Source organism: Carcharhinus amblyrhynchos, chromosome 10, assembly GCF_965287045.1.
Source record: "Carcharhinus amblyrhynchos chromosome 10, sCarAmb.v2.hapA, whole genome shotgun sequence".
In the NCBI taxonomy this organism is placed as follows: Eukaryota; Metazoa; Chordata; class Chondrichthyes; order Carcharhiniformes; family Carcharhinidae; genus Carcharhinus; species Carcharhinus amblyrhynchos.
Window position 1 is genome coordinate 50,915,033 of NC_137333.1, and position 26,503 is coordinate 50,941,535.

At 40.8% G+C, this 26,503-nt stretch overlaps 1 protein-coding gene across 2 annotated transcripts in view; it reads left to right on the forward strand.

The window, feature by feature from the left end:
* Positions 1-16,002, forward strand: part of grm5b (glutamate receptor, metabotropic 5b) — a 510,019-nt gene extending 494,017 nt beyond the window's left edge. For both annotated transcript variants that reach the window (XM_080197019.1, XM_080197020.1), the window contains exon 9: positions 9,947-16,002. In XM_080197019.1, the coding sequence (XP_080053145.1) occupies positions 9,947-10,766 (820 nt within the window). In that variant the 3' untranslated portion in view covers positions 10,767-16,002. The remainder of the gene's footprint in view (positions 1-9,946) is intronic.
* Positions 16,003-26,503: the final 10,501 nt, after the last annotated feature.

A 26,503-nucleotide genomic window follows, 5' to 3' on the forward strand; every position in this document is an offset into this window, starting at 1 on the left:
CTTTGCCATTTATGCCTCAGAAATCATAATCGTAGGAACATCGAAGTGAGAAGCAGGCCCTTTGAGCCTGCTCCATCATTAATTTTGATCATAGCTTATCAATCTGGAACTCCAGCATTCTGAGTTTGTGTGGTAGTAAGATGACTTTCCATAACTCCAGTTTGAACTTCCACTGCAATCCCTAAATGATGGTGGCTTCTGCTTGTCTTGCAATGGGATCTGATACACCAATATTTAGCTTCTACACAGTTGAGCCCTCAAATGTTTTCATGGAGCTCTGCATCTCTTCCATGATGGAGAGGATGGATTCTGTGCAAAGCTCTGGTGTCAAGTTGGTGCCAGACTCTCCGTGCTATTTGCCAGTGACCCTTGACTTTCTTGTTAGCCTGCTAATCCACCAAACATTTCAACCTTCTTTTGTAGGCCACCTCAGTCCTCATCTGAGCTCTGTACAGCAGAACCCCTGTGAAACCTTACCCTCTGGCAAGCTGTCACATGTGTTACTCTTGTCCTCTGCCCAGCATCTCACCATTTTCTTATTCCAGCTTCTATTTGTCCTCTAAAATGTCAAATGTCTGAGCTGGTGGCTACACGTGAGAGTAAGTGATGGTGTTTCTTCTGCTTACCTGTCCTCCTAATCTTTCTTGCTTTCTACCATAACCTGGCCAGGTAGAAGTTCTTAGGTATCTAAATGGAGAAAGACATCAAGATGGTGTCTGTTGTGAGGAAAATGTGGGATGGGGGGCAGCAGGCGGGGGGTGGGGGGGAGTTTGGTGATAGAAAGAGGGCAACAGGGGTATGCTTATACCTTGCACATCTTGTAAATCAAAAGAGATTATGTACCAAGGAGTTAATGAGATGCTTGAAAGAGAGTTAGACTTGAGCATACTACCATGTGTGATAGTTTCAGCTCTTCCTATAGCACAGGCTCAGTTATGGCCACCCCAAAGATGGAGTATCTCATTTCCTAAACGAGTTTAAGTGCAGTCATGCCTATTTCTTCCTGCAGTTATTTACCAAGTTGGTGTTAGTGAGTGTTGTGCAATGTTTTGGATAAGGTGACTGCCATGTTTGAATAACTAGCAGTAAATGCAAACAGTGAGATGTGGGCATGAGTCTTTCAGCTGCAGGAGGGTGAGGTGAAGCTATGCTTGCGAGGCATGTTTGATCTTGTTAGTAGGGGATGTGTGGTGAATTGAGCAGCATGTGAGAGTAAAAAGAGAAAATGCTGGAAGTAGACAGCGGGGCTGACAGTATCTCTCAAGAGTGAAACAGAATAAACATTTCAGGTTTGTGACCTTTCATTAGAACTCAGAATGTTAGAAGTGTAAATTGGTTTTGATCAAATGAAGAAGGGGGGGAACGGAGTGGCAGTGGTGGAGGGATCTTAAAAGAACAAAATGTCTGATAGGTAGGAGAGATTAAAGGGCAGAAATATTCACAGTGTGATGCCAAAGGGAGTAGTAATGGGATAAATAAAGAAACAAAACATGCCTAGAGGAGGTGTGAATGGCAGCATAATGAATGACTGCCATCCAAAACCAAAGATAAGAGGATAAAAGAGAAAAACAACAAAGTTAAGGAAACAAAATAAGAAAAAAATTATGATCTAAACCTGCTGTACTTGATGTTGATTCTAAAAGACTGTAAAGTTTATATTATGGCTGAGGCTAGTGGTTCAGTTGTAAGGATGTGACATTTGAAGATTCTTTTACTGGTGTTGATCACTAGTGTGAGTTCATTCAACCTCCCAAGGCACCACTTCCAGTTCTTCAGGACTACACAGCACTGTTTTTGATTACTTTCAGATCCCATTACCTTCTCAAAGATACCTGGAGGATCTCCTGGCCCCTGTAAGTAGACCTCTGCTTCTGTCCGCCTCCTGTATCAAGTGGGGCATCACGTTGGCACAGTGCTTAGCAATGTGCCTCACAGTGCCGGGGACCTGAGTCCGATTCCTGGCTTGGGTCACTGTCTGTGCGGAGTCTGCATGTTCTCCCTGTGTCTGTATGGGTTTCCTCCGGGTTCTCAGGTTTCCTTCCACGGTCCGAAAGACGCATTGGTTAGGTGCATTGGCCATGCTAAATTTTTCCTCAGTGTACCCAAACAGGGAATCTTCTCAGTAAGTTCATTGCAGTGTTAATGTAAGCCTGTTTGTGACACTAATAAATAAACATAAACTTAAGATCTTCAGCACAAAATCGGAGAAGATTGGAATATGCTTTCAGGCACTATTACTCAATCTTTTGGTCAGATTCTCTACATAGCAACTTCAGATTCTCCACTTCCAACACTTGACCCAACCAGAATGCACCTCACTGTTAAGAGGTACAGTAAGTAGTCTCAGAAACCAGGTTAAAATCCAACAGGTTGATTTGGTAGCATGAGCTTTTGGAGCATTGTTCCTTCACCTGATGAAGGGGCAACACTCTGAAAGCTTGTGCTACCAAATGCACCTGTTGGACTTTAACCTGGTATCCTGAGACTACTTACTATGCCTACCCCAGTCCAATGCCAGCAACTCCATATCATGTTAAGAGATATAATCTGGTTTTACATAGCACGTTAGTTTTAAGTCACCTTGCATGAACTTGGACTGCCTGTTGGGGCATACAGCCATTCAATAGCACATTTAATATTCGACTACAAGCTATTACCACTTAAATTAGCAGCACAAAGTTTGCAAACTGCCTGCATTGGAAGGAGTGGCTGTGGGTTGATTGTGCATCGCGATCCCCATGCCCATTTTCAAGGCCATCAGACGATTTCCCCCTTTCAGTTGGGACCTTGATTTCAGAATCAAGCCACTCAATAACTTGAATTCTATAAGTTGATAATTATGTGAGGGAAAGCAATTGCTTCTGTAGACACACATTGCTGTGCATTTGCTCAATTATTTTTAGGTATTGCATCATTCTGAAATTATGAATTTTTAAGTGTAAATTCTGATTCTCTGAAATATTGGGGTAGAATACTATTTGTAATCATGGCAATCTGTTTATTTTGTTACAATAGAACATTCTAAAATATGATCCATAAATCAAAACTGCATCGTATGATCAGGTCGTGTAGTGATGTCCCAATAACATAGATCCCAGAACAATGAATGATAGTGCTATTAAATCGGTGGCAGGGAGACAACTGCGTGCTCTCTGCTTGCCAGTTAGGCAATCTCAATCCTTCACTGATTTCTGTATTTTTTTTACATTCTGTGTTGCTCTGTGCGTCTGTTTTACACAAGAGAAGACAGATTGCTAAACTGGTAATGGATTTCTGTAATAGTCTAGTTTTGTGAAGTAAGGTCAGGTGAGAGACCCATACTTCCATAGTTGGTATTGGTATGACTGGGCCTAATGACCTTTCCTGTTCTTGAAATTTCCAACTTCCTAATGTTACACTTCCCCCTACTGTAGCAGTGTGGGATTTCAGTGAATTGACTGATTCAGTGCACATAATGGTTATGTGTTGCTGTAGGTTCATGCCTGCTCAATTGTGACCAGAAAAATCCCAGTTCACATTGCAGAAAGGTTTGCTTACAGGAAAGTATCAACGATCCCAGAGATGAAAGGGTATTTCTCCTTTTGTGAAATCTGCTGTATTTACACAGATTAGCACCTACTGGTGAATTTTAAAATCACAACAATATTTGGTTCATTTCAAACATTCAAAACGTGAGATGAATAAAAGAACCAGCAAGGTGACAAGCTCACTTGACGACACACCATTAGGAGAGGCATGGTGGCACAGTGATAAGCAGTGCTGCCTCACAGCGCCAGGGACCCGCGTTCGATTCTCAGTTCGAGTTCCTGTCCATGACACATTGTCCCCATGTCTGCATGGGTTTCCTCCTGTTGCTCCGGTTTGCTCCCATAGTCCATGCTAAATTCTCTCTGTGTATCCGAACAGGCGCCAGAATGTACAGGATTTTCACAGTAACTTCATTGCAGTGTTAATGTAAACCTACTTGTGACATTAATAAATAAACTTTAAAAAATGTGCAGAATTTTACAGTTCCTCCCCCAACCACCTGGAGCAGGTTGGAGGCGGGTGAGCCCTGTAAAATTGGGCACCATGCTTACAGCATTGTCCCAGATGCCTAAACCCTTCCCCAGCTCAATTTTGCCAGCAGCTGAAGGGCCAACAAGATGTCTGCTCTCCTGCGGGCCAATTGAAACCTTAATTAGCCAATTAATGATTAGCACAGGGATTTTACTCATGGTGAGAGAGGTCAACATCAACTGTTCAGCCTGCCTGGTGGAGCATGAAAGCTAGTGGTCAAACAAAGTTAAGGATGCATGCCTCTTTTCCGGGCTGCCAGTGCCAACTGAAGACCCCCAAGGTATTCTACATCTGCAATTCCCTTCCTCCCAACCTACCCTGTTGACTCCAACCTCCCAACATCCCTCACCACCTACTTTTCCTCTTGGGACCTGCTGGCCTAGCGAGGCCTCTGACTTACCTTGAAACCCAGCTCCAAAGCAATGCATTTCCATTCAGGACTGCTGCTCCCAGTGGTGCTGCCAGGACCAGAGGGCAACTGGCCATTGACTGGCAGACCTCAAAGCTGGGACTTCCTTCCTGATAGGAGCTGAAGTGCTAGAGTCATACAGCAGAGAAACAGGCCCACTATGTCTATACCAACCATCAAACACCAACCTATACTAATTCCAATTACCAGCACTCAGACCAAAGCCTACTTTGTCTTGGCGATTTAAGTGCTCATTCAGGTGCTTCTTAAATATTGCAAGAGTACCTACTTCCACCGCCCTCTCCATTCCATATTTTCACCACTCTCTGGGTGAAAATTATTTTCCTCCAATGCCCTCTGAACCATTTAATCCACACCTTAAACCTATGCCCTTTCATTTTAGATATCTCAGCCATGGGGAAAAGATTCTTATGATCTATGCCTTTCATATTTTGCATACTTCTATCAGATCCCCCCTCAGCCTCCTCTGCTCCAGGGAAAAGAAACCCAGCCTATCCAATCTCTCCCCACAGCTGAAACTTTCCATCCCAGGCAAGTCTTGCTTCAAGCTATTTAATAACTCAAGCACTATTAAATGGCTGTAATATGAACTGGCTGACTGGGGACCCTTTGTCCATTAGCTTATCCCTGACTTTTGCATTGGGATGTGGCGTCAAGGTATATCCTTTGGCAAAAAGTAGAACAAATCCAATCCAGCCAATTATTGACTCATTAACCTCTTCTCAAATAGCTGGAAGATGATGTTGACAGTGCTGTCAAGTGACACTTACTCAGTAATAATCTGCTCACTGACACTCAGTTTTGGTCTACCAGGGCCACTCAGCACTTGACTTCATTACAGCCTTTGTCCAAACATAACCAAAAGAGTTGAATTCTAGAGGTTAGTTAAGAGTGACTGTCATTCACATCGAGGCACCATTTGATTGAGTGTGGCATCAAGCAGCAGCACTAAAACTTGAGTCAGTGGAAATCCAGGAGAAAACTCGCTACTGGTTGGAGTCATACCTGGCACAAAGGAAGGTGGCTGTTTGCAGGCAATAATCTCACGGGATGTTGGTGTTTATTGCAAGAGGAATGTAATATAAAATTAGGGAAGTTTTCCTGCAGCTATGTAGGCATTGGAGACAAGATTCTTTTCTCTCACAGATCATTAGACTTCCTCAAAAAGCAGTGGAGGCTGGGTCATTAAATTTATTTAAAGGTGAATTGGATTGATTTTTATTAGACAAGGGAGTCAAGGGTTATGGTGAGCAAGCAGAAAAATGGAGTTGAGGTCTCAATCCAATCAGCTCTGATCTTATTGAATTTTCTTTTGAGCTGCAGGAATTCCTCAGGGTAGTGTCCTAAGCCCAATATCTTCAGCTGCTTCAACAATTACCTTCCTTCCAACATGAAGTCAGAAGTGAGATGTTCATTTATGATTACACTGGGTTAAGAATGATTTGTAACCACGTCAGATTCTGTCCATCCAAGATGCAAAAAAACCTGGGTATCATTCAAGCTTGGGCACATAAATGGCAAGTAACATTCATGTCACAAGCAATGACCATCTCCAACAAGAGAGAATCCAACCATCACCTCCATTCCCATCTACCTTGCCATTCAATGGTAATATCATCACTGAATTCACTACTATCATCAGCCTGGGGGTTACTATTGACCAGAAACTGAACTGGACCAGCCATATCAATACTATAGCTATTATAGCACTTCAGAGACTGTGGATTCTGAGGCAAGCAACTCATCTCCTGTCTCCCCAAAACCTGTCCACCATCTACAAAGCGCAAGTCAGAAGTATGATGGAATATGCTCCACAGTCTTGGATGAGTGCAGCTCCAACATCATTCAAGAAACTGGACACTATCCAACACAAAGCAATCCACTTGACTGGCACCCTATCCACCACTTTCAACATTCACTTCCTCCACCACTGATGCACTGCGGCAGCAGTGTGTACCATCTGTAAGATGCACTGTGGCTACTCACCAAGATTCCTTCAACAGCTCCCTCCAAACTCATAAGCTCTACCACCTAAATGAACAGGGGCAGTAGATACATGGAACACTGTTAGCTGCAAGTTGCCTCCAAGGCACAAACCCCCATCCTGATTTTGAACTATATCTCTGTTCCTTCACAGTTGTAAGATCAAAATTCTGGAACTTGCTCCCCTACAGCACAATGGATGGGGCTGTGCCAGATGTCTGCAGCAACTCATGAATGAGGCCACCACAACCATCTTAAGGGCAATTAGGGATAGGTAACAAATGCTGACTTTGTCAGCAATGCCCATATCCCTTGAAACAATTAAAAAATACACTTGTATAGAACTCTGGCTAGTTACCCTTGGAGTATAGTGAATAGTTAATATCTACTCATTATAAAGGGGATATGGAACGACTGGATAAGTAAAATATTTACTGGAATGATACCAGAACTGAAAGCTTATACCTATCAGGAAAGATTGAACAACTGGGACTGTTTTCTCAAGTAAAAAGAAGGTGATCTGATAGAGATCTGTGTGATTATGAAAGAGGCTGGTAGGATACATGTCAAGGAGATGTAACTACCTTGTGGATGAGAGAGAACTAGAGGCCTTGAATATAAAATAGTCACAAATAAATCCAGCAGGAAATTCAGGAGAAATGTCTTTATCCAGAGAATATTAGAATGTGGAAACCACAAAATGTAGCTGGGGTGAATAGCATGGATGCATTTAAGGAGCAGTGAGATTAGTACAAAAGGAAAGAAGGAATAGAAGGATATGTTGATTGAATTAAATGAAAAATGGTGAGAGGAGGTTTGTGTGGAGCTTAAGCACCAGCATAAAGCAGTTGGGCCAAATGGCCTTTTTCTTGCACAGTAAATACTATGGCCGGAACTTTCTGGCTGTTCACATTGGCAAGATCTTCCGGTCCCACAGATGGCTCACCCCCACCACGGTTTCACAGTGGGGAGGGGTGCATTCAACAGGATACCCCGTTGACAATGGCGGGACCAGAAGATCCCACCACCGGCCAACGGCAGCCTGCCTCCCACCACCGCGAAACACACAACAGTTTGCAGGGTATATTTTGTCATGCATCTGGCCCTATGCTTTGTTCATCATCATAGAATATGAACGATTTTCTCCCGAGTTGAAAAGGCAGATTTGCGTCCAAAGGACTCTATTATTTGAGGAATAAACACACTATTTCCTTGGAAAGTGCCTGTTAGAATTTCAGCATGTACCATTAAAGGAAACTGTTTCTGAACTACCAATCTTATTCCATGATGAAGCCTTTAGTTAGGATTCAGGTTTTATAACAACATTATAACTTCCCCTTTGAGTTTACGTTTGTGCACTGGCGTGCCCATTGGAGGTAGGCTTTGAAGAAACTCTGGAGGGAATAAATTGTTAACATTGTTTACATTTATAGAATCAGTGCTGACATATTCTTTTAATTTGCCTGACAGCTTTTCTGAAGCTTTTTCATCAGATGCAAAACAAGCTTTCCAGTTAGTCTAACTTTGTTTTTGGGCTTCTCTTACCTCCCTTTTTTTTGCCCCACTAGCCAGCCCACCCTACTATTGTCATCATCACTAAACTTTAATATTCACACTGGCCTTGCGGGCTCCAGTCTTCCACATTTCACATGCTTCTGCTTCATCAGACACTGACCTGTAAATAAACCTGCCAATGTACATGATCAATAAAAGCAATCTAGACAGACACAAAATGAGTATTATTGTTACTATTATGGATAATGTTACAAAAATAGACTGATGGCACAGAAGGAATCCATTCAGCCTTTCATATCTGTGCCAGTTGAAAAAGAGTTATCCAGCACAAGTCCACCTTCAAGCTCTTGTTCCAGTTGGCTATAGCTCCTCAAGTGCACAGCTTTTAAATGCAATGAGAATTTCTGCCTCCGCCATCCTTCAGATGAAAAAAAATTGCACACCCCTAATCCTTCTACCCATTACTTTAAATCTCTGCCTCCTGGCTATTGACTTCTTTGCAAATAGGAAAAGGTACTGCTTGTCCACTGTATTTAGGCCCCTAATAATTCTATGCATCTGCCTCCTCTACTCCAAAGAAACCAATCCCAGTCCATCCAATCTTTCCTCAATTCTTGGCAGCATCCTTGTAAATCTCTTCAGTATCTTCTCTCGTGCATTCACAATCTCCTCATTATTCAGTGACCTGAACTGTACATGGTACTCCAGCTATGATTTAACTTGTGTTTTATATGGTTCTAGCATAGCCTCCTATTTCTCATATTCTTAGCCTCTGCCACTAAGGGTAAGTTTCTGCCCTGCTACCTTGAGGGATCAGTGGACATGTAGTCCAAGGTTCTTCTGTTCCTCTGCATTTCTTGGAACCCTACCCTTATTGTGTATGACTTTTACTTTCTTGTCCTCCCCAAATGTATTAACTCACATGTCTTCAGATCAAATTCCATTTTTTTGACCATTGATATCTTCCTGCAGTCCCTCATCATTTTCAACCACATGGTCATTGCCATTATCCGCAAACTTCGTAATCATGTCCCCTCTACTGAAATCTAGATCATTTATGTATATCACAAGCACCGTCTCTGCAGCCATGCACTACTCTCCAATTTTGTACTCACTACTATGTGGCACTGGGAGCAATTGGGAGGGTGGCAGTGTGGCACAGTCTTTAGCACTGCTGCCTCACAGCACCAGGAACTCAGATTCGATTCTGGCCTTGGGTGACTGTCAGTGTACAATCTGCACGTTCTCCCCATGTTTGCATGGGTTTCCTCCTGCAATCCAAAGATGTGCATCTTAAGTGAATCGGCCATACTAAATTGCCCCTTAGTGTTCCAAGATGTGATGGTTAGAATAATTAGCCATGGGAAATGTGTTGCGTTATGGGCATAGGGCAGGGGAGAGGCCTTGGTGAAGATACTCTGTCAGATAGTTGGTGCAGACTCGATGGACTGAATGGCCTCCTGCACTGTAGGGATTCTATGAGGTCCTTATGGGGCAAATTGAAGATATAGGAACCATTAGCATGGCAATCAAAGGGAGAAAAAGTTATCCCTGCTAACTCAGAGAAAAATTAAAACATAAGAACATAAGAACATAAGAAATAGGAGCAGGAGTAGGCCATCCAGCCCTTCGAGCCTGCCCCGCCATTCAATAAGATCATGGCTGATCTGTCAAAATACAAATAATTGGAGGGGTTCTTGCACACTCGGTACTGACAAACTGGCTCATCAGTAGGCCCCTATAAGATCGGGGATGTCCATAGATAGCTAGAAATACCATCTCTAGCACAGATAGCTAGTCATACCATCTCTAGCTTAGACAACAGCTCACGTTCCTCAATTAAGATCAGGGAGCCCTGACAAAATACAGCAAATCCCTAATTTACTTTATTTAAAGAAATGGACTAAAAGATGCCTCTCACCACTAAAATTCTTCTTTATCTTTTGAATCTATTTCCAGCTCAAATGGAAAATCTGTAACCTGGGCTCAAAATGAACGCACTTCGCGAGGTCATCACCTGTGGAAGAGGCTTTCTGTCCACATAAAGAAGAAGGATAATACCTCTAAACAATCTGCTCTCATTAAACCTTTCTCCAAGAGCTCGGAGAGTCGGCATAGCAGCCACAGCTATCCAGAAACAAATATCAAAGGCCTATATGATGTCTCTGAGGCAGAGGAACACTATCCAGTCCAGTATGTGCCACAGACACCGTCACCCATCAGTATTGTGAGCCACAGAGCCGGATCTGTCAGCCGAGCAGAGAATGACATGCCAGCGTTCCAGTCGGAGCATGTCCAGAGAAGTAGTTCTTCCCAAGGTTCTTTAATGGAGCAGATCAGCAGTGTGGTCAACCGCTTCACGGCCAACATCAGTGAGCTGAATTCCATGATGCTTTCATCAGCTCCTTCAGGAGTTATAGGTCCATCTCCCATCTGTTCATCATACCTGCTTCCGAAGGAGATACAGCTGCCCACACCCATCACAACATTTGCAGATATCCAGCCTCTTCCAGCTATTGAGGTGAATGGACGATCACAGTCTGCAAGCGGGGTTTCAAATACAAGCGTCAAAGATGGCACTTCGGAGACTTCAGTGGTTAAAACAGACTTTGAGGAGCTTGTAGCTCTCACTCCTCCCTCGCCTTTCAGAGACTCTGTCGATTCAGGGAGTGGTTCGCCTAATTCTCCTGTGTCAGAATCAGCACTTTGCATCCCTTCATCCCCTAGATATGACACTCTTGTTCTGCGTGACTATACTCAAAGCTCTTCATCTCTGTGAATGTATAGTGTATGTTGATCTAAAAATGAGCTGAAGCTAATAAGGAAACCTGCAAACTTTCATCAATTTTAACCCAAGCATAATTTGTTTTATTCATGTCAACAAATACTGGCATAGATTCTGCATAGTTGAAGATGGGATTACTCTAAATGTTGGAATCAAAATCAATTCCACAAGCAGTTTGAGAACAAACTTTTGGTAGAAAACTGTCTGCTAGTGGCCTTAAACCTTGTGGGTTCTTTTCACATGGAATTTTACTTGTACTTAGATAGAGGGCTGGGAACAGGACGACTTGGTTAGATGGTACGAATTACCAAGTTAGTTGCTCACAGTGACAACTATTTAAAGAAAAGACAGGATTGGAAGTAAAGTTGACTTCAAGACTTTAGCAATCTGTTGCAAAGATTGTTGTTTCCTAACTCCCTGATGTGAAACTGCAAAACTTCTCAAAAGGTTGAGACCAAAAATGAATGTAAATGTGGAGAAGGATCATAGAATTCAGGACCAAAAGGATTTCCAGTTTTGTATGAAAGAGGTGAGGTGATCCTTGGGAAGGGAATATATCTATTACCAACACATAAACAGCTGTAAAAGATATATGTAGATACATTATATGAAACATATCATCTCAAATTAGGAGCAGAATGTTTAAGTTGCAGTATCCCTTAAACTTGGCTCAAAGACTACTTACAACTGTCAAAATAGCATGTACCTTAGTAACACCCAGACTTTCACAAGAAATTGCAAGGTTTTTTCCTTCATTCAGCAATGGGATATATTTTATTCCTTTTCTTGTGACTGGAATATTTCAATGATTTTATGAATTACTGAGATTTAATCATGCTTTATTATGTTATGGGTTCCTATAGCTAGTGACCAATTGTGTGGATGAATTCCATTGCACTATTATTTCATATTCATTATGTTCAGTAAATTGAATTGAACCTAACACCAACAACCCATTTTTTATTTAAAAAACCCAAAAGAGAAGTATCACGTGGGTACTCAAAGCTTAAGAGCTGTTAACTATCAGACTGGATTAGTTTTATCATTGCTTGAATTATTCTGATGTATTCATTTTAGTTCACAGTTTAAAAAGCAACCATTCCCACCGCACCTTTATTTGATCTATTTTTATTGGCAGTTCCACTGAAGTGAATGGACGATGGTTGATAATTGTATAAGAAAAATCATCTAAATAATGCATCCACATTGTCAATAATGTGCATATCATTATTTAAGTATAGGTGGCATTTCACCTTTTAATAGCTCATTTGCATTTTAATGTTAGTACATGACTATTGGAAGAAGATCATGTAACTGTAATTGCAAGAGCAACTTTTAATGTTTTATCTATTTTAGATTATAATTTTAATCTTAGCTTTATCCCATTATGGTGAAGAACCAGAAATTAAAAAAAGAGACTAAAGCCAGAACAATCATCTAGAATGTGGGTTACATGTAATTAGTACCGCAAGCAGAAAATATGAGTAAACCTGTCAACAATTACATTTTAGATATGTGTTCTTTGTGGGTACGGTTGATTGCTAGCATAATACATTTGTTCTTCTAATTTTTAACCCTGGATTGAAAAGTTATCAGACTTTTTGTGAAACTAAACATCTTGCTCAGAAAACAACAGTTATTCTCTAGCGAAAAGGAAACTTCTGTTAAAAGTTCATTACGATTGTTTTTTTTTAAATGGCTTAGCAATCAGTTCATTGACAGTGCCAACTAAAGGGATGCTGCAGCTTTAAATTACTCCCACGTCACATGTAAATGTTTTAAATAATGCAAAAAAAAGCCTTGAGATTCAATGATGAACATGAGTATTCATTTTAATTGAAGAACTATATATATTGAGATATATGTTCAGAGGTTTATGTGAGAGTGCACAAATTAGTATGCACATGTGTTGGTACATAGTGAAATTATCATGGTTTATGGATATAGCGTAAGTATCAACAAATTCCAAACAATGCAAAAAAAACCTTTGGCAGTGTGTTTAGTATTTAATTTTATTGGGGACAGTAGTTTGGTTGAAACAGGAGTTATTAAAAAGATAAGTACACTTATGGTTTAATTGCAAATTTGCGGTTACGGTTTTACTGTAATTTGCCCAGATCCAGGATGATGACATCTTGACTATCACAGCTTTAAAGTCCTTGAGTAACTTTCTTCAAACATCTTAAAGCCTTTGCCTTCATAGGTTTAATGCTCAGTCTGTTTTCTTTTTAATGAAGGGTTAGCCTGAAGACCAAACAGATTAAGTAAGTCCTTAATGGCATTGAACCATTCTGCTGCTTTAACTGTTGACTCAGTGGAGAAGGTAAACAGCAGTGATGAGCCCCACGTATACTTTCAAATAGAGAATTGTGAAACAGAATTTTGTGCATATCCTGGGTAACTCTTAACAGATAAGAATCATAAACAGCAAATGCTGGTATCAGTCAGCAGGTCAGGCAACAATGGAGAGAATGGAATTATAATGTTTCAGATGTCAGCCTTTTTATAAAATGCCAACAAGTTTTGAAGCAAAATATTAACTAATCACCTCTCTCCATCAATTCTCTCTGACCTGCTGAGTATTTTCAGTGTTTTCTACTTTTTTTCAGAATTCCAACATCTACAGTTTTTTATTCTTTGTTTATTGAGGGTAATATACCTTCTACAATTTCAATCTGCTAATGTACGTATGCCACATTTTAATTTAACCTGTTGACAATATCTTAATACTGTTTTGAAGTTTCTCTGGCTGGCACCTTCTATTTAGCACATGCTATTCCATATTAAGCAGCCTGTTGTTGCTATATTTCTCCCACAGAATCAACATTTGTGCTATAACAGATTAATGTGTACGTAATTTCTGTTAATAAAATGCATGCTATCATTACTGATTATTATTCATCCACCATAAATTTATACTTTCTTGAGTCTATTGCAGGCCTCACTCTTCTATCTAACTCTCAAATGCCCTTCCAGATTTCCATCTGAGTCCAGTGTATTAGTCTGGTGCTCCATGTAAATATTATTTCGAAGCAAGACTTCTTGCTGGGAGAGAAACCAACACAGCAACCTTTTCTGCTCCTCTTTCTCTTATTTCTGTGCTTTTCACATATAATGATGCTTCTTGCTTGACCTGTTGTTGGACAAGATGATCATAATGATGGCCCTGCTTGCACGCATCTACTGAAATGACCCCATTATCTGTGGACCCAATGTAATGTCGGAGCTCTTAGATAATAGTAACAAAGGAACTGGTAAATACTCGTGAACAATAATGAATTGTGAAGGTGTGCATTCTTGAGTGAGTTCAGCACAGTATGTTGCATGAAATTCTTCATTGGAAGCTATAGAACACTCTACAAACTTGTTCAATCACAAAACCTAGCTCCAATGTTGGCTGGGGTGCCAGGATCCACAATGGTAATGCAAGTTTTTGACATTTAAGATTCATGATACCTCCAAATAACTGAGATGCTTCTGCACCAAATATTATAAATAATGCTGTACCTTCTCTGAAACCTAATGACAAAAGTAAATAATTCACATCTTACATACTACTGAAAAATTTGCTTCTCTTCCATAGCTAACTTCATCATAATTCAATAGTTACAAACAGCTACCTTTTATATAAATATATGAATGCATTACTGCTCTTGGAAATTCACAAAGGTGGAATTCTTAAATGGGTTAACTAGAGTTAACCAATGGTTAACACAACCTGTTGCGCACCTTCTAATTCATTATAAAGTTTGACTACACAGGCATCAGTAGAGAAGAAAGTTTCCATTTCCAGAAGTTCAAAGGTGAAGAAATTGGACAAGTTGTACTACTGAAAACATATTACACTGTTGATGACAAACTGGGGGCATATCTGCAAAGAATGCAGCCCCGTTTTATTTGTGTTTAAATCGATTATTGATGTTTTAAAAGTGCAAAACTGTGACAAGGTGTATTAGATTAAAGCAATAATGAACGCAAAACTAATATCAGTACAGGTTCTGACACAATAAAATCCTGTATGTTTTGTGATAACTTTGAATCTAAAATCCAAACATCTTTGAGTTCATTATTGTGTAATACATCTATATTAATATATTGTCTAGTTTACATACTATAATGTACAAAATGCAAGGATTAACATATATTCTTGTATTATTAACAGTGAATAGAGATCATGGACATGTAGTTCCTAGGGTGAATTTCAGAGATGGTTCAATAAATGAAAAATATTATATGCAAAGTTAACTTTGCTTCTTCCTTTAATGAACATCATCACTGTTACATTTACCTTAGCAACAGCCTCAGTAATGTTGTGCAGGCATTATTTTCATGGGCACATGTAATATTTTGCTGCTATTGATCAAATAGATGTGGAATGTGTTATGTAACCACTTTAACTGAAGGCAGCAATTGGTATTTGCAAATAGCAATCGCCATGTCTCTAACGCTGATAATTTTTTTGATTGTTGTTTTTAAAAAGACAAGCATAACAGTGCCAATTTTAAGAATTTATTGTGAGCTTCAAGTGCTTCTACTTTTTTTGTTACTTATCTTTGATACGTTGTTTTCAGTCAGTTGTGAAATTTTGATCTCTTTAGTCAAATGGGCAGACTTCATTATTTTCTCGTTTCTTGAGCAGCTAAAATGCAAAAGTGAGGTGGTAGATAAAAAAAATCTTAGGATTTCGTTCTGGTAAACATTTTACCTACATATTCTTATTGTGCTACCTCTGTCTTATTTGGTACAAAGTTCTTTCTGCTTATTTTTAGCCTGATGAAATCTGAATGTGCTGGATGTGTCATTATATTAAGAACAAATTGACATGACTTTGGTACTTTGGAATGCTACAAAACACTGCCTGACTAAACTAATATATTTATCACTGTGGGAATGATTCATGATCCATGTTATCCTTTGTGGTTATGAATAACATCATGGTTATCAATAATTGTTTGAAATGAATGGGTGCGTATATGCTGAGAAACTAGAAGTATATTTAGTCTGTCCTAAATTCCAGTAAGGTATTAATTTTGTTATGTAGAATGTAAAATAATCTTATTGCTGTGGAACTTGATACACTTTTGGTACTATGTGCTGCCGTTTTTTTCAGCAAACTTGTTTAGCTTTGTAAATGCAAAAAATAGGTAAATTATTTCAACCATTTCTAGTGGCACATTTTGCTGTTTGTCAGTAAGTTGTTTTCTCCTGTTAAAAATGTGAAGTGTTTATGTATGATACAATGACTTTTTGGAATATTAAAACTATATTATAGAAACATGTTTTTCATTGATGGAAGTCTCATAGTGTGGGGTATGATTCTTACCTTGAGATGCAAACACCACAATTTATCTATGTCATCCAGTCTTCTATGATGCAGTGAGCACAGTTTCTCTCTTATTGATAGGATGTCATTAACAGTGCAATGATACATGTACACTTTTGATTGAAAAGTAATGGATTCTGCAATCTCAATTTAAGCTGCTACTTTCCTTTCAATCCATCTTGGCTTTTATGAGATTTAACCAGAATTCTTATTCATAACGCATAACCTATTCTGTAAATGAAGTTTGCATAGCCCAGCAGTTGTTAATCATTCTGTAAAACTCAATTTGTTTCAATAAAAATAACTAAGCAGTCAATCTTTTTGGATTACCTAGGGTAGTTTCCCCCTCATAGCCGCTGGGTCTACCAGAGGTTTTCAGGGAAATCCTGTCCATTGCCAAATAGACTGAGACTGGATAGATATTGTTACTGTCCACCGTCACCATTGAATTAATCATCAGGCTACTCCCATAGAACCATACCGTTTGCACCACTGAAGATGGCTATAACAGCTTGAAAGTGGCTGTGACAGTCCTTACTTGGGAAATTCAAAACTGATGCCACTACCCTGACCAATTCCTATAAGCTTATGGCTGGTTCTGCTGTGTCTTAATTTATCTGTGGGCTTTGATCCTTGACGTTGGGTTATTTTAAAAATAAAATACATCCTTCTGCTAATTATGCAAAACATTGAAAGCAAAAGAGATCAATTCAAAATCTATGAAAGGCAATTTAGGATTAATTCAATCACATTCTAGAAAACTTTTCTACATATTGATTTAACTTCTATGATTCTTCTGCAATCAATATGAATTTCAATTTTAAAATGCTGGGTTCTCCATTTGACTGATTAAATGAAAGCCTAACTAAGTCCAGTGTATATTTTTAGTGAATTCATGTTTTCCCTTTCATGTCATTAGTGGGGTATCCAGGACTGAATCGTAACAAAGAAGCTCAACATTCAGAAGAAATATTCTCAAGTGTATACTTGCCCATCAATATCTCAACAAAAGTTAATGAAGTATGTTCTAGTTTTCAAAACTGAATATTATAGGAAATAGCAAAGCACAAACACAGGAAATGCGTGAAAAATCAGGGTCTGGTTTTTGTGCTCAATGTCTCACATTATGAGTAACCAATGTTTATGCCATACTTTAATAAGAGTTTTTTGAAGAACATTATAGTCTGACAGGACTGTGATTTGTTGCAGAACTTAAGCATGTCATGCACAATGTGACTCCCCTGATACTGAATAAGTCTGTGCCAATATGCAGCATGTCCTGGGCAACATTTGAGCTTGAGCTGATAAGTGGCAAATGGCAGGCAATTACTATCTCCAACAAAAGACAATTTAACCATCAACCCTTGACATTCAGTGGTAATTACCGTCACTAAATCCTCCACTATCAACATCCTGGGGTTACCATTGACCAGAAACTGAACCAGGCCAGCATATAAACACTATGGCTAGAAAAGAAAGTCAAATGCTGGGAGTGGTGCAGTAAGTAAATCACTGACTGACTCTGTGATGCGTGTCCAACATCTACAAGGCACAAATCAGGAGTGTAATAGAATACTCACCACTTGCCTGGATTGATGAGTGCAGCCCTAATAAGATTCAAGGAGCGCAACACTATCCAGGACAAAGCAGCCCATTTGAACAGCACCCATCCACCAGCTTAAACATTCATTCCCTCCACCACTGACACACAATCAAGATGCACTGCAGTAACTCACCATTGCTCCTTTGACAACATCATTCAAACCTGTGATCTTTACCCACCTAACAAGGACAGCAGATACATGAGAACACCATCACCTGCAAGTGCCTCTCAAAGCCGTATACTATCCTGGCTTGAAACTATATCACCATTCTTCAACTGTCTCCAGGTCAAATCCTGGAATTCCCTCCCTAACAACACTGTGGGTGTATCTGTAACATAAGGATTGCAAGGAGGCAGCTCACCACCACCACCTCGCGGATAATTATGGATGGGCAACAAACGGTCACCTAGCCAGTGACACCCACATCCTGTGGAAGACATTTTAAATTTTTTTTTTTAACTAGCTTAATTGCAGGTGACATTGTGGAAGGGCTTGTGTATTTTATATCAATCAGATAGAAAATTGAAGTTATTTCCATGTTTAAAATGTAGCTGCTTTGGTTTAAACAAGTATGTAATAGACCTGTTATAGATTTCTCTAAGTTTTGGTCCGACAACAGCAGACAATTGCTATTAGAGGAACCAGACAAGTTTCCCTTTGATTTGTGATAGGTATTGCTCTGCATTTTGAACTACTAACTGAACATTCACTTTCAAATTCAAGTCTGTCATCATCCAAGAATCCCTAGTATGCATTTGCTCTTAACTGCAATACAAAAATAATTGATATTAACATTGTGAGGTAATATTTCAGGAATGTTTTCTTAAATAGTTATTTTTAAGTGAATATATTCCAGCGGTCTGGTAGCAGATAATTGTCTTGGCTAGTTAGCTCTGCTGCTTCACAACCTCAGAGGCCTGAGTTCAATTCTGGCTTTGAGTGACTGTGTGGAGTTTGCATGTTCTCTGTGTCTCAATGGGTTTAGAACAAAGAACAACCCAGCACGGGAAACAGGCCCTTCGGCCAACGAGCCCATGCCACCGCATCACCCTACACCTATTCTACCCTGCATATCTACGAATGGAACCCCTAACTTAGCCAGATTCAGGAGAGAATAGTGTCAATTTGGTAAAACCAATCAGCCTAAGAGCACATCTTTGGGGTGTGGGAGGAAACCGGAGCGCCCGGAGGAAACCCACGCAACCACAGGGAGAATGCGCAAACTCCCACAGACACAGGCCCAAATCCATGTATCTGCACAGCTAGCAGTGCTAGTCACTGAGCTGTTGTGGAGCCCGTCTATCGGTCCAGGATCAAGCACACACACCTACACGAAGTGCTAGGCCACTCCCGGAACTTCCAAGAGCAGCCCACGCACAACCCACCGTGTGCATGCCCCTCGTTTGACACGAGGTGGACCTCCACCTGCGGAATAAAAAGACAAAAACGTTAATCTTACATGCCTGCTTTTCCGGTGTCTCCCGAGGTTCTAACCTTATTTAATAGCCCCTACCATAACCCTCCATCCTCGTTTCACTCATGTGTCTATCTAACTGAACCTTAAACAAGTCCAATGTTCCTGCCTCCACCACCCTACTCGGTAGCGCGTTCCACACCCCCACAACTCTCTGCGTAAAGAACCTTCCTCTCACTTCCAAATTATACCTCTCCCCCCTCATCCTTAAATCATGACCTCTCGTGTTTGTACCCAGTCTAGGGAGCAGTCTCTCACTATTAACTCTATCTATTCCCTTCAGTATCTTATATACCTCTATCATGTCCCCTCTCAATCTCCGTCTTTCCAAGGAGAATAGTCCCAGTTTCTCCAACCTTTCCTCGTAACCCAGCCCCTCCATGCCAGGCAACATCCTGGTAAACCTCCTCTGCACCCTTTCCAGAGACTCCACGTCCTTCCGGTAGTAAGGTGACCAGAACTGGACGCAGTACTCCAAATGCGGTCTAACCAACGTTCTGTACAACTGAAGCATTAGACGGCAGCTTTTATACTCTATACCCCTTCCTATAAAAGCTAACATTCCATAAGCCTTCCTAACAACCTTCTCCACTTGTGACGCAACCTTCATGGATTTGTGAACCTGCACTCCCAGGTCCCTCTGTATGTCTATACTCCTAATCTGTCTACCTTTTATCACATAGCTCCTCTCTGCATTATTCCTTCCAAAATGCATCACCTCGCATTTGTCAGGATTAAATTCCATCTGCCACCTATCTGCCCAATGCACCAACCTATCTATATCCTGTTGTATCACCTGACAATCCAGTTCAGTACCTGCCAACCCTGCCATCTTGGTGTCATCAGCAAACTTGCTGATCACACCACTTACGCTCTCTTCCAAGTCATTTATGTATACTACAAAGAGGAGAGGTCCCAGTACTGAGCCCTGCGGCACACCACTAGTCACTGGCCTCCAGCCCGACAAGGTCCCCTCCACAACTACCCTCTGTCTCCTATTACCCAGCCAGTTCTCAATCCACCTAGCTACCTGGCCTCGTATCCCATGCGCCTTAACCTTTTCTACCAGCCTACCATGAGGGACTTTGTCAAACGCCTTACTGAAATCCATATAGATGACATCAACGGCTCTCCCATCGTCAACCGTTTTTGTCACCTCCTCAAAGAATTCCACCAGATTCGTAAGGCAAGACCTCCCTCTAACAAAGCCATGTTGCGTATCCCTAATCAGATCGCAACGCTCCAACTGCTCATACATCCTACCCCTAAGTATTTTTTCCATTAATTTCCCTACCACCGATGTCAAACTCACCGGTCTATAATTTCCAGGGTTGTCCCTACTACCTTTTTTGAACAGCGGTACCACATTTGCTACCCTCCAGTCCTCTGGGACCTCACCTGTGTCCAAGGAAGAGACAAAGATTTGCGCCAGAGGCCCAGCAATTTCATCTTTCACCTCTCTAAGCAGCCTGGGAAAAATACCATCAGGCCCCGGAGCTTTATCTGTCCTTACGCTACCTAAAAGCCCTAGCACTTCCTCCCTCGTAATAGATATTTCCTGCAACTGATCCTCAGCTCCCTTCAAGAGACCGCACGATTCCGAACCCCTCTCCTTCGTGAATACCGACGAAGGGTTTCCTTCCACACTCCAAAGATGAGGAGGTTAGGTTGATTGACTTTGCTAAATTGTCCCTCAGTGTCACAACCTGTGTAGATTAGGGGGATTAGCAGGGTAAATAAGTAGGGTTATGGGGATAGGGCCTGTGTAAGATGCTTTCTCGGAGCGTCAGTGCATACGTAATGGGCTGAATGGCCTCCTTCTGCACTGTAGTGATTCTATCAAGACTTTTTGAATGATTGGAGCCCATTAAACATATTTTCATTTGTAACCTGGATATAGGTTTCCAGATGATTTAGCATTTTAATGCAATGATATGAGCAAGCAGAAAACATGATTTGATCGTTCTATCTTTGAAGTGATATATGTTATTCTTGAGCAAACAACAGATAATTTGACTTGATCGTAAATTTTAGAGATGGAAAAGTGGACAGTATGTTATTTTGAATACTATTTTAGCTCCCAATGGCCTGGCTCTATTTAATTAAATAATTTGGACAACAATTATTAGCAAAGTGGGCTGGTTCTGCCTTGTACTATATCTATTCACTTTAAAGCACTCTCCCCACCAGTCTAGCTTATAAAATTGCATTTCTTTTTATTCTCCACCTGAAGACTCAAAGTTAATGACACATTAATTTATAAATGCCAAATATTTTATTTTAGAAGTTATGATAGTTATTTTTAGAGTTAAAACTCAAAAGTTAAGAACCCTGCTGATGTTAAATGTGAGGGTATCCCAAAATCCAGAAGGGTAATTTGAAACACTGTGGTATATTTTCAATTTGGTATAATGCAAGAAAAGATACACAAACCAGGAAGGAACAGTAAAGTCTTGTTGGGATCAATTAAAGAATATTTATTAGCTCATAAGAAAACACACAAGAAAGTCTATAATATGTAACAAGAGTATAATTAATACTTCAACTTATCTGCAGAGTCCCATTGAATTCCTACAGTGCCAAAGGAGGCCATTCAGCCCATCGGGTCTGCACCAATTCTCCAAAAGAAGATCCCACATAGGCCTATTCCCAGCCTATATCCATAACACTGTGCGTTTACCATGCTAATCCAAGTAAGAAAGACAATGGGACAATCCACCCAACATGCACATTTTTGGACTGTGGGAGGAAACCACAGCTCCCGAAGGAAACCCATAATAATGGCCATATACACACAGTGTCTCACAAAGTTACCCCTTCTTCCCAACCACCTATGTTTCCTGAACTCTGAGAAATGCCCTTTTTTTCCAAACAACATCCAAGGTTATTTGTTCACATTTTGGGAAGCTGTCTTCAGTTTCAATGTTGGAATAATCTTCTTTGTTTGAGTTTTGCAGTCAACTCAGTCCTAATAGCCTTCTGTAGAGCATAAACAGACCAACCAGCTCACGCTATCCTGTCTCTCAGATGACACATTGCTTAATGATTTGTGGCATGTGGACATTGGCAATAAATTCTGCTCTAGCAAGCAATCTCTAATTGCCCTTGAGAAGATGGTGGTGAGCACCTTCTTAAAACACTGCATCCATTGTGAATGTAATCCCGCTGTGCTGTTAGATAGGGAGATCCAGGGTTTTGGTACAGTAACAATGAAGGAATATATATGAAGAAATGTGCAGCTTGAAAGGGACCTGGCAAGTGATGGTGCTCCCATGCATCAACTGCCCTTATCTTTCTGGTCCTGTGTTTGAGAGTTGCTGACAGAGAAGCCTTGATGAATTGCTATAGTGCACCTTATAGAGGGGTACAAACTGTAGCCATGGTGCAGAAGAGGTGGAGGGAATGAATATTTAAGATGATGTGTCCATCAAGCAGGCTGCTTTGTCCCAGAATATGTTGAGCTCCTTGAACATTGTTGGAGTTGCATTCATTCGCACAAGTAGAGAGTACTCCTTCACCTTGTCTTTGCCTTGTTAAACTTTGAGGAATCAGTGGTTATTCAACACAGAAGTCACAACATCTATCCTGTTTTTGTAGCCACAGTATTTATATGGCTGGTAAGTTTCTGATCAGTGATGGCCCTAAGGATGCTGATAATGGGGGAATTCATCAATAATAATGTTATTAAATATCAGGGAGAGATTATTAGATTCCCTTTTGTTGGAGATGGTAATTTCTCGGTACATGTGTGGTAGAAATGTTACTAGCCATTTATCATGCAAACTGAAATATTGTCCAGGTCTCAATGCATGCAGGTATAGACTGTTTCATTAACAAAGTTACAGCTAGTACTGGAGACTTTGCAACCCTCATTGAACAGCCCCACTTCTGACCTGAAATGGATGAAGGTCATTGGTGAAACAGTTGAAGATGATTAGGTTGAGGACACGATCTGGGGAACTCTTGTAGCGATATCCTAGGACTGAGCTGAAAGATCTCCAGCAACTATAACCACCTTCCTTTGTGCTAAGCATGACGCCAACCAGTAGGGAGTTTTTGCTAACTTCATTAACTTGAATTTCATTAGGGTTCCTTAGTGGCACACTTGGTCAAATGTTACCTTGATGCCACAGACAGTCACTCTCACCTCACCTCTGGAATCCAGCGCTTTTGCCTATGTTTACGCCAAGGTTGTAATTAGGTTTGGATTCAGTTGTTCCAGTTGCAACCAAGATGAACATGTTATTGGTGAGCCACTTAATAGCATTCTCAGTGACATCTTCCCTCACTCTGATGATGAAAGTTTGAAAGAAGACAGACGGGGTGGTAATTGGCCAGATGTGATATCTGCTGCTTTTTGTGGAGCATACATACCTGAGTAATTTTCTACATTGTTGGTAGGTATCAATGTTGTAATTATACTAGAACAGATTGAGTAGAGGCATAACTAGCTCTGAAGCTGATGTCTCCAATACTATGAGCACGATTTTCCAGCCACACTCACCTCCAAAACCGGAAAACCCTGCTCGAAGTCAACACATCTTGGCAAGATCCTCCTCCTACTGATTTCAACTACGATTCCGTGGCAGGCAGGACAGGAAAATTCTCTGTATTATTCAGATACTGTTAGGGCTCATAGCCATTGCTCTATCCACTGAGCTGTCATTTCTTGATGCAACATACAGTAGGGATTAGGGTAGGTGGATTGGGCATGTTCAATTGCCCCTTGGTGTCAGGGGGATTAGCAGGGTAAATACATAAGGTTATGAGGGCCTGGGTGGGATTGTAGTCAGTGCAGATTCAATAGGCTGAATGGCCTCCTTCTGCACTGTAGGGATTTTATGATTCTAGAATAAATCAGATTGGCTGAAGACTGACTGCTGGGATATTGGAGACCTCCAGAGGTGACAGAGATACCCTACCACTTGGCGTTCTAGTTGAAGGTGACTGTAAACACTTCAGCTTGGAGTTTTAGATGAACATGTTGTGCTTTGCAATCATTCAGGATGGGTATGTTCATAGAGTTTGTTCCTCCCATATGTTGTTTAACTGCCTGCATCATTCATGACTGATTTTTTTTTGTTAAGGGGAGCTGAACAGAGAACAAAGAACAATACAGCACAAGAAACCGGCCCTTCGGCCTTCCACGCCTGCACCTGTATCCCTCCATTCCCAGTCTGCTCATGTGGCTTTCCAGATAAGTCTTAAACAATCCCGGCATGTCCAACTCCACCACCCTGCTTGGCAATGCATTCCAGTCCCCCACCACCCTCTGTGTAAAATACATCCCTCTGATATCTGAAGGTGGTGGGTATAATGACTGCAATCAGGCCATTGAGATTGGCCTATTGGATATGAACTCCCTGATTAAGGATCTGCTCACTGGACATCGCAGGGACTGGGGTGTATTATTGACTCCTTTAATCACATTTTAATTTGATGTTTTAAGTTTCCTTTCTGCTTTGTCTTTTGTTTTGGGCGATTCCACTCCTTTTGGAAGCTGCCCCTTTTGAGTTGTCCCTAAGTTAATTTGATTTTGTTTATTTGATTAGGCACCAAAAGATGCCCCTGATTAAGGATCAAATTGATGGGTCAATCAGGGAGTCTTTGCTTTGTACTTGACTGGGAGTGTCAGTTCCTCTGACACCCCTGGAGGTAGAATGATAGCATTCTGTATACTGCTATTGGAGTTGTAAATAAAGGGATTTTGTTGAGGGGATTTCTGCTTCTGTAGATTTATTACAGTGGCAGAATGGTAATGTTACTGGAACAGTCATCCAAAGAGCCAGGTAATGCTCTGAGGACTTACTAATTCAGATTCCACCAATAAAAAATCTGGAATTAAAAGCATTGAAAATTTTTATTAAATACCCATCAGGTTCATAATGCCCTTGAGGAAAGAAAATTTACATATGACTCCATACTAATATGGTTGACTTTTAAAAGCCCTCTGAAATCATCCAGCAAGCCAGTCAGTTGTATCAAAGTGTTCCAAAGACTATAAGGGATGGAACCAGATGCACCACTTGGCATTGCTAACTCATCGGAAGCGACAATGGCAAACTGAATCTAGTTGACCCTGCAAAATCCTCCTTACTAAGATTTAGAGGCTAGTTCCAAAATTGGGAAAGCTGTCTCACAGAGTGTTCAAGCAACAACCTGACATAGTTTATAATACCTTCCAGGTAATGTCCCAGGGACCACCATCAGCATTCCTGAGATGGTGGTAGCATAGTGGAATGCAGTCAAGAGAGAGTTGCCCTCAGAGTCCTTAACATCAATTCTGGACCCCATGTAGTCTCGTGGCATCAGGTCAAACAGAGGAAAGGTAATTTCTTGCTGATTACCACACCCCCACCCCCGGCACTGTACTCCTCCATGCTGAACACCACATGGAGGAAGTGCAATGGATGGAAAGGGCACGGAATGTATTCTGGGTGGGAAACGTCAATGTTCATCTCCAAGAATAGCGCGGTAACGTCACTACTGACTGAGCTGGCTGGTACCCAATGGGCATTGCTGCTAGACTGGATGAGGGACCTAACAAGAGACAAAACATATTTGACCTCATCTTCAACTGTCTGCTTGCCACAGATATATCTGCTTGTGGCAGTATTGGTAAGAGTGAAATCACATGGCCCTGGTAGAGACTAGGTCCTATTTTCCCATTGATGATACCCTCCATTGTATTATGTGACACTGCCATCATGCTAAATGGGATAGATTTCCACCCATTTTATAAGTTCATTTACTAGTGTCACAAGTAAGCGTACATTAACATTGCAATGAGGTTACTGTGAAAATCCCCTAGTTGCCATACTCTGGTGCTTGTTCGGGTACACGGAGGAAGAATTTAGCATGGCCAATCCACCTAACCAGCACATCTTTTGGACTGTGGGGGGAAGCCGGAGCACCTGGAGGAAACACGCGCAGACACAGGGAGAATGTGCAGACTCCACACAGACAGTGACCCAAGTCGGGAATTGAACCCAGATCCCCGGTGCTGTGAGAATAAAGATGAATATTAATCAATGACAGTAAATGATGCTCATTCACTTGGGGGATACAGCTTCATAACTCATCATAGCAGAGACATATCTGAGGTATAGATCTTTCACCATCCGAGAAAGAAACATTGTCATTGCATTGTCACGGGTGTGATATCCTACACAGTGATTGCTAAATCACATGCAATTAGAAAGTTCTAGTGTGTAAATTTGTATACTGACTGCTGCACAACAAATTACTCTCATCACAATTAGGTACATGATTTTATAACTAAAGCTCATAAAAGGCATTGAGAAAATAATTGCACAAAGCCAACAACAAG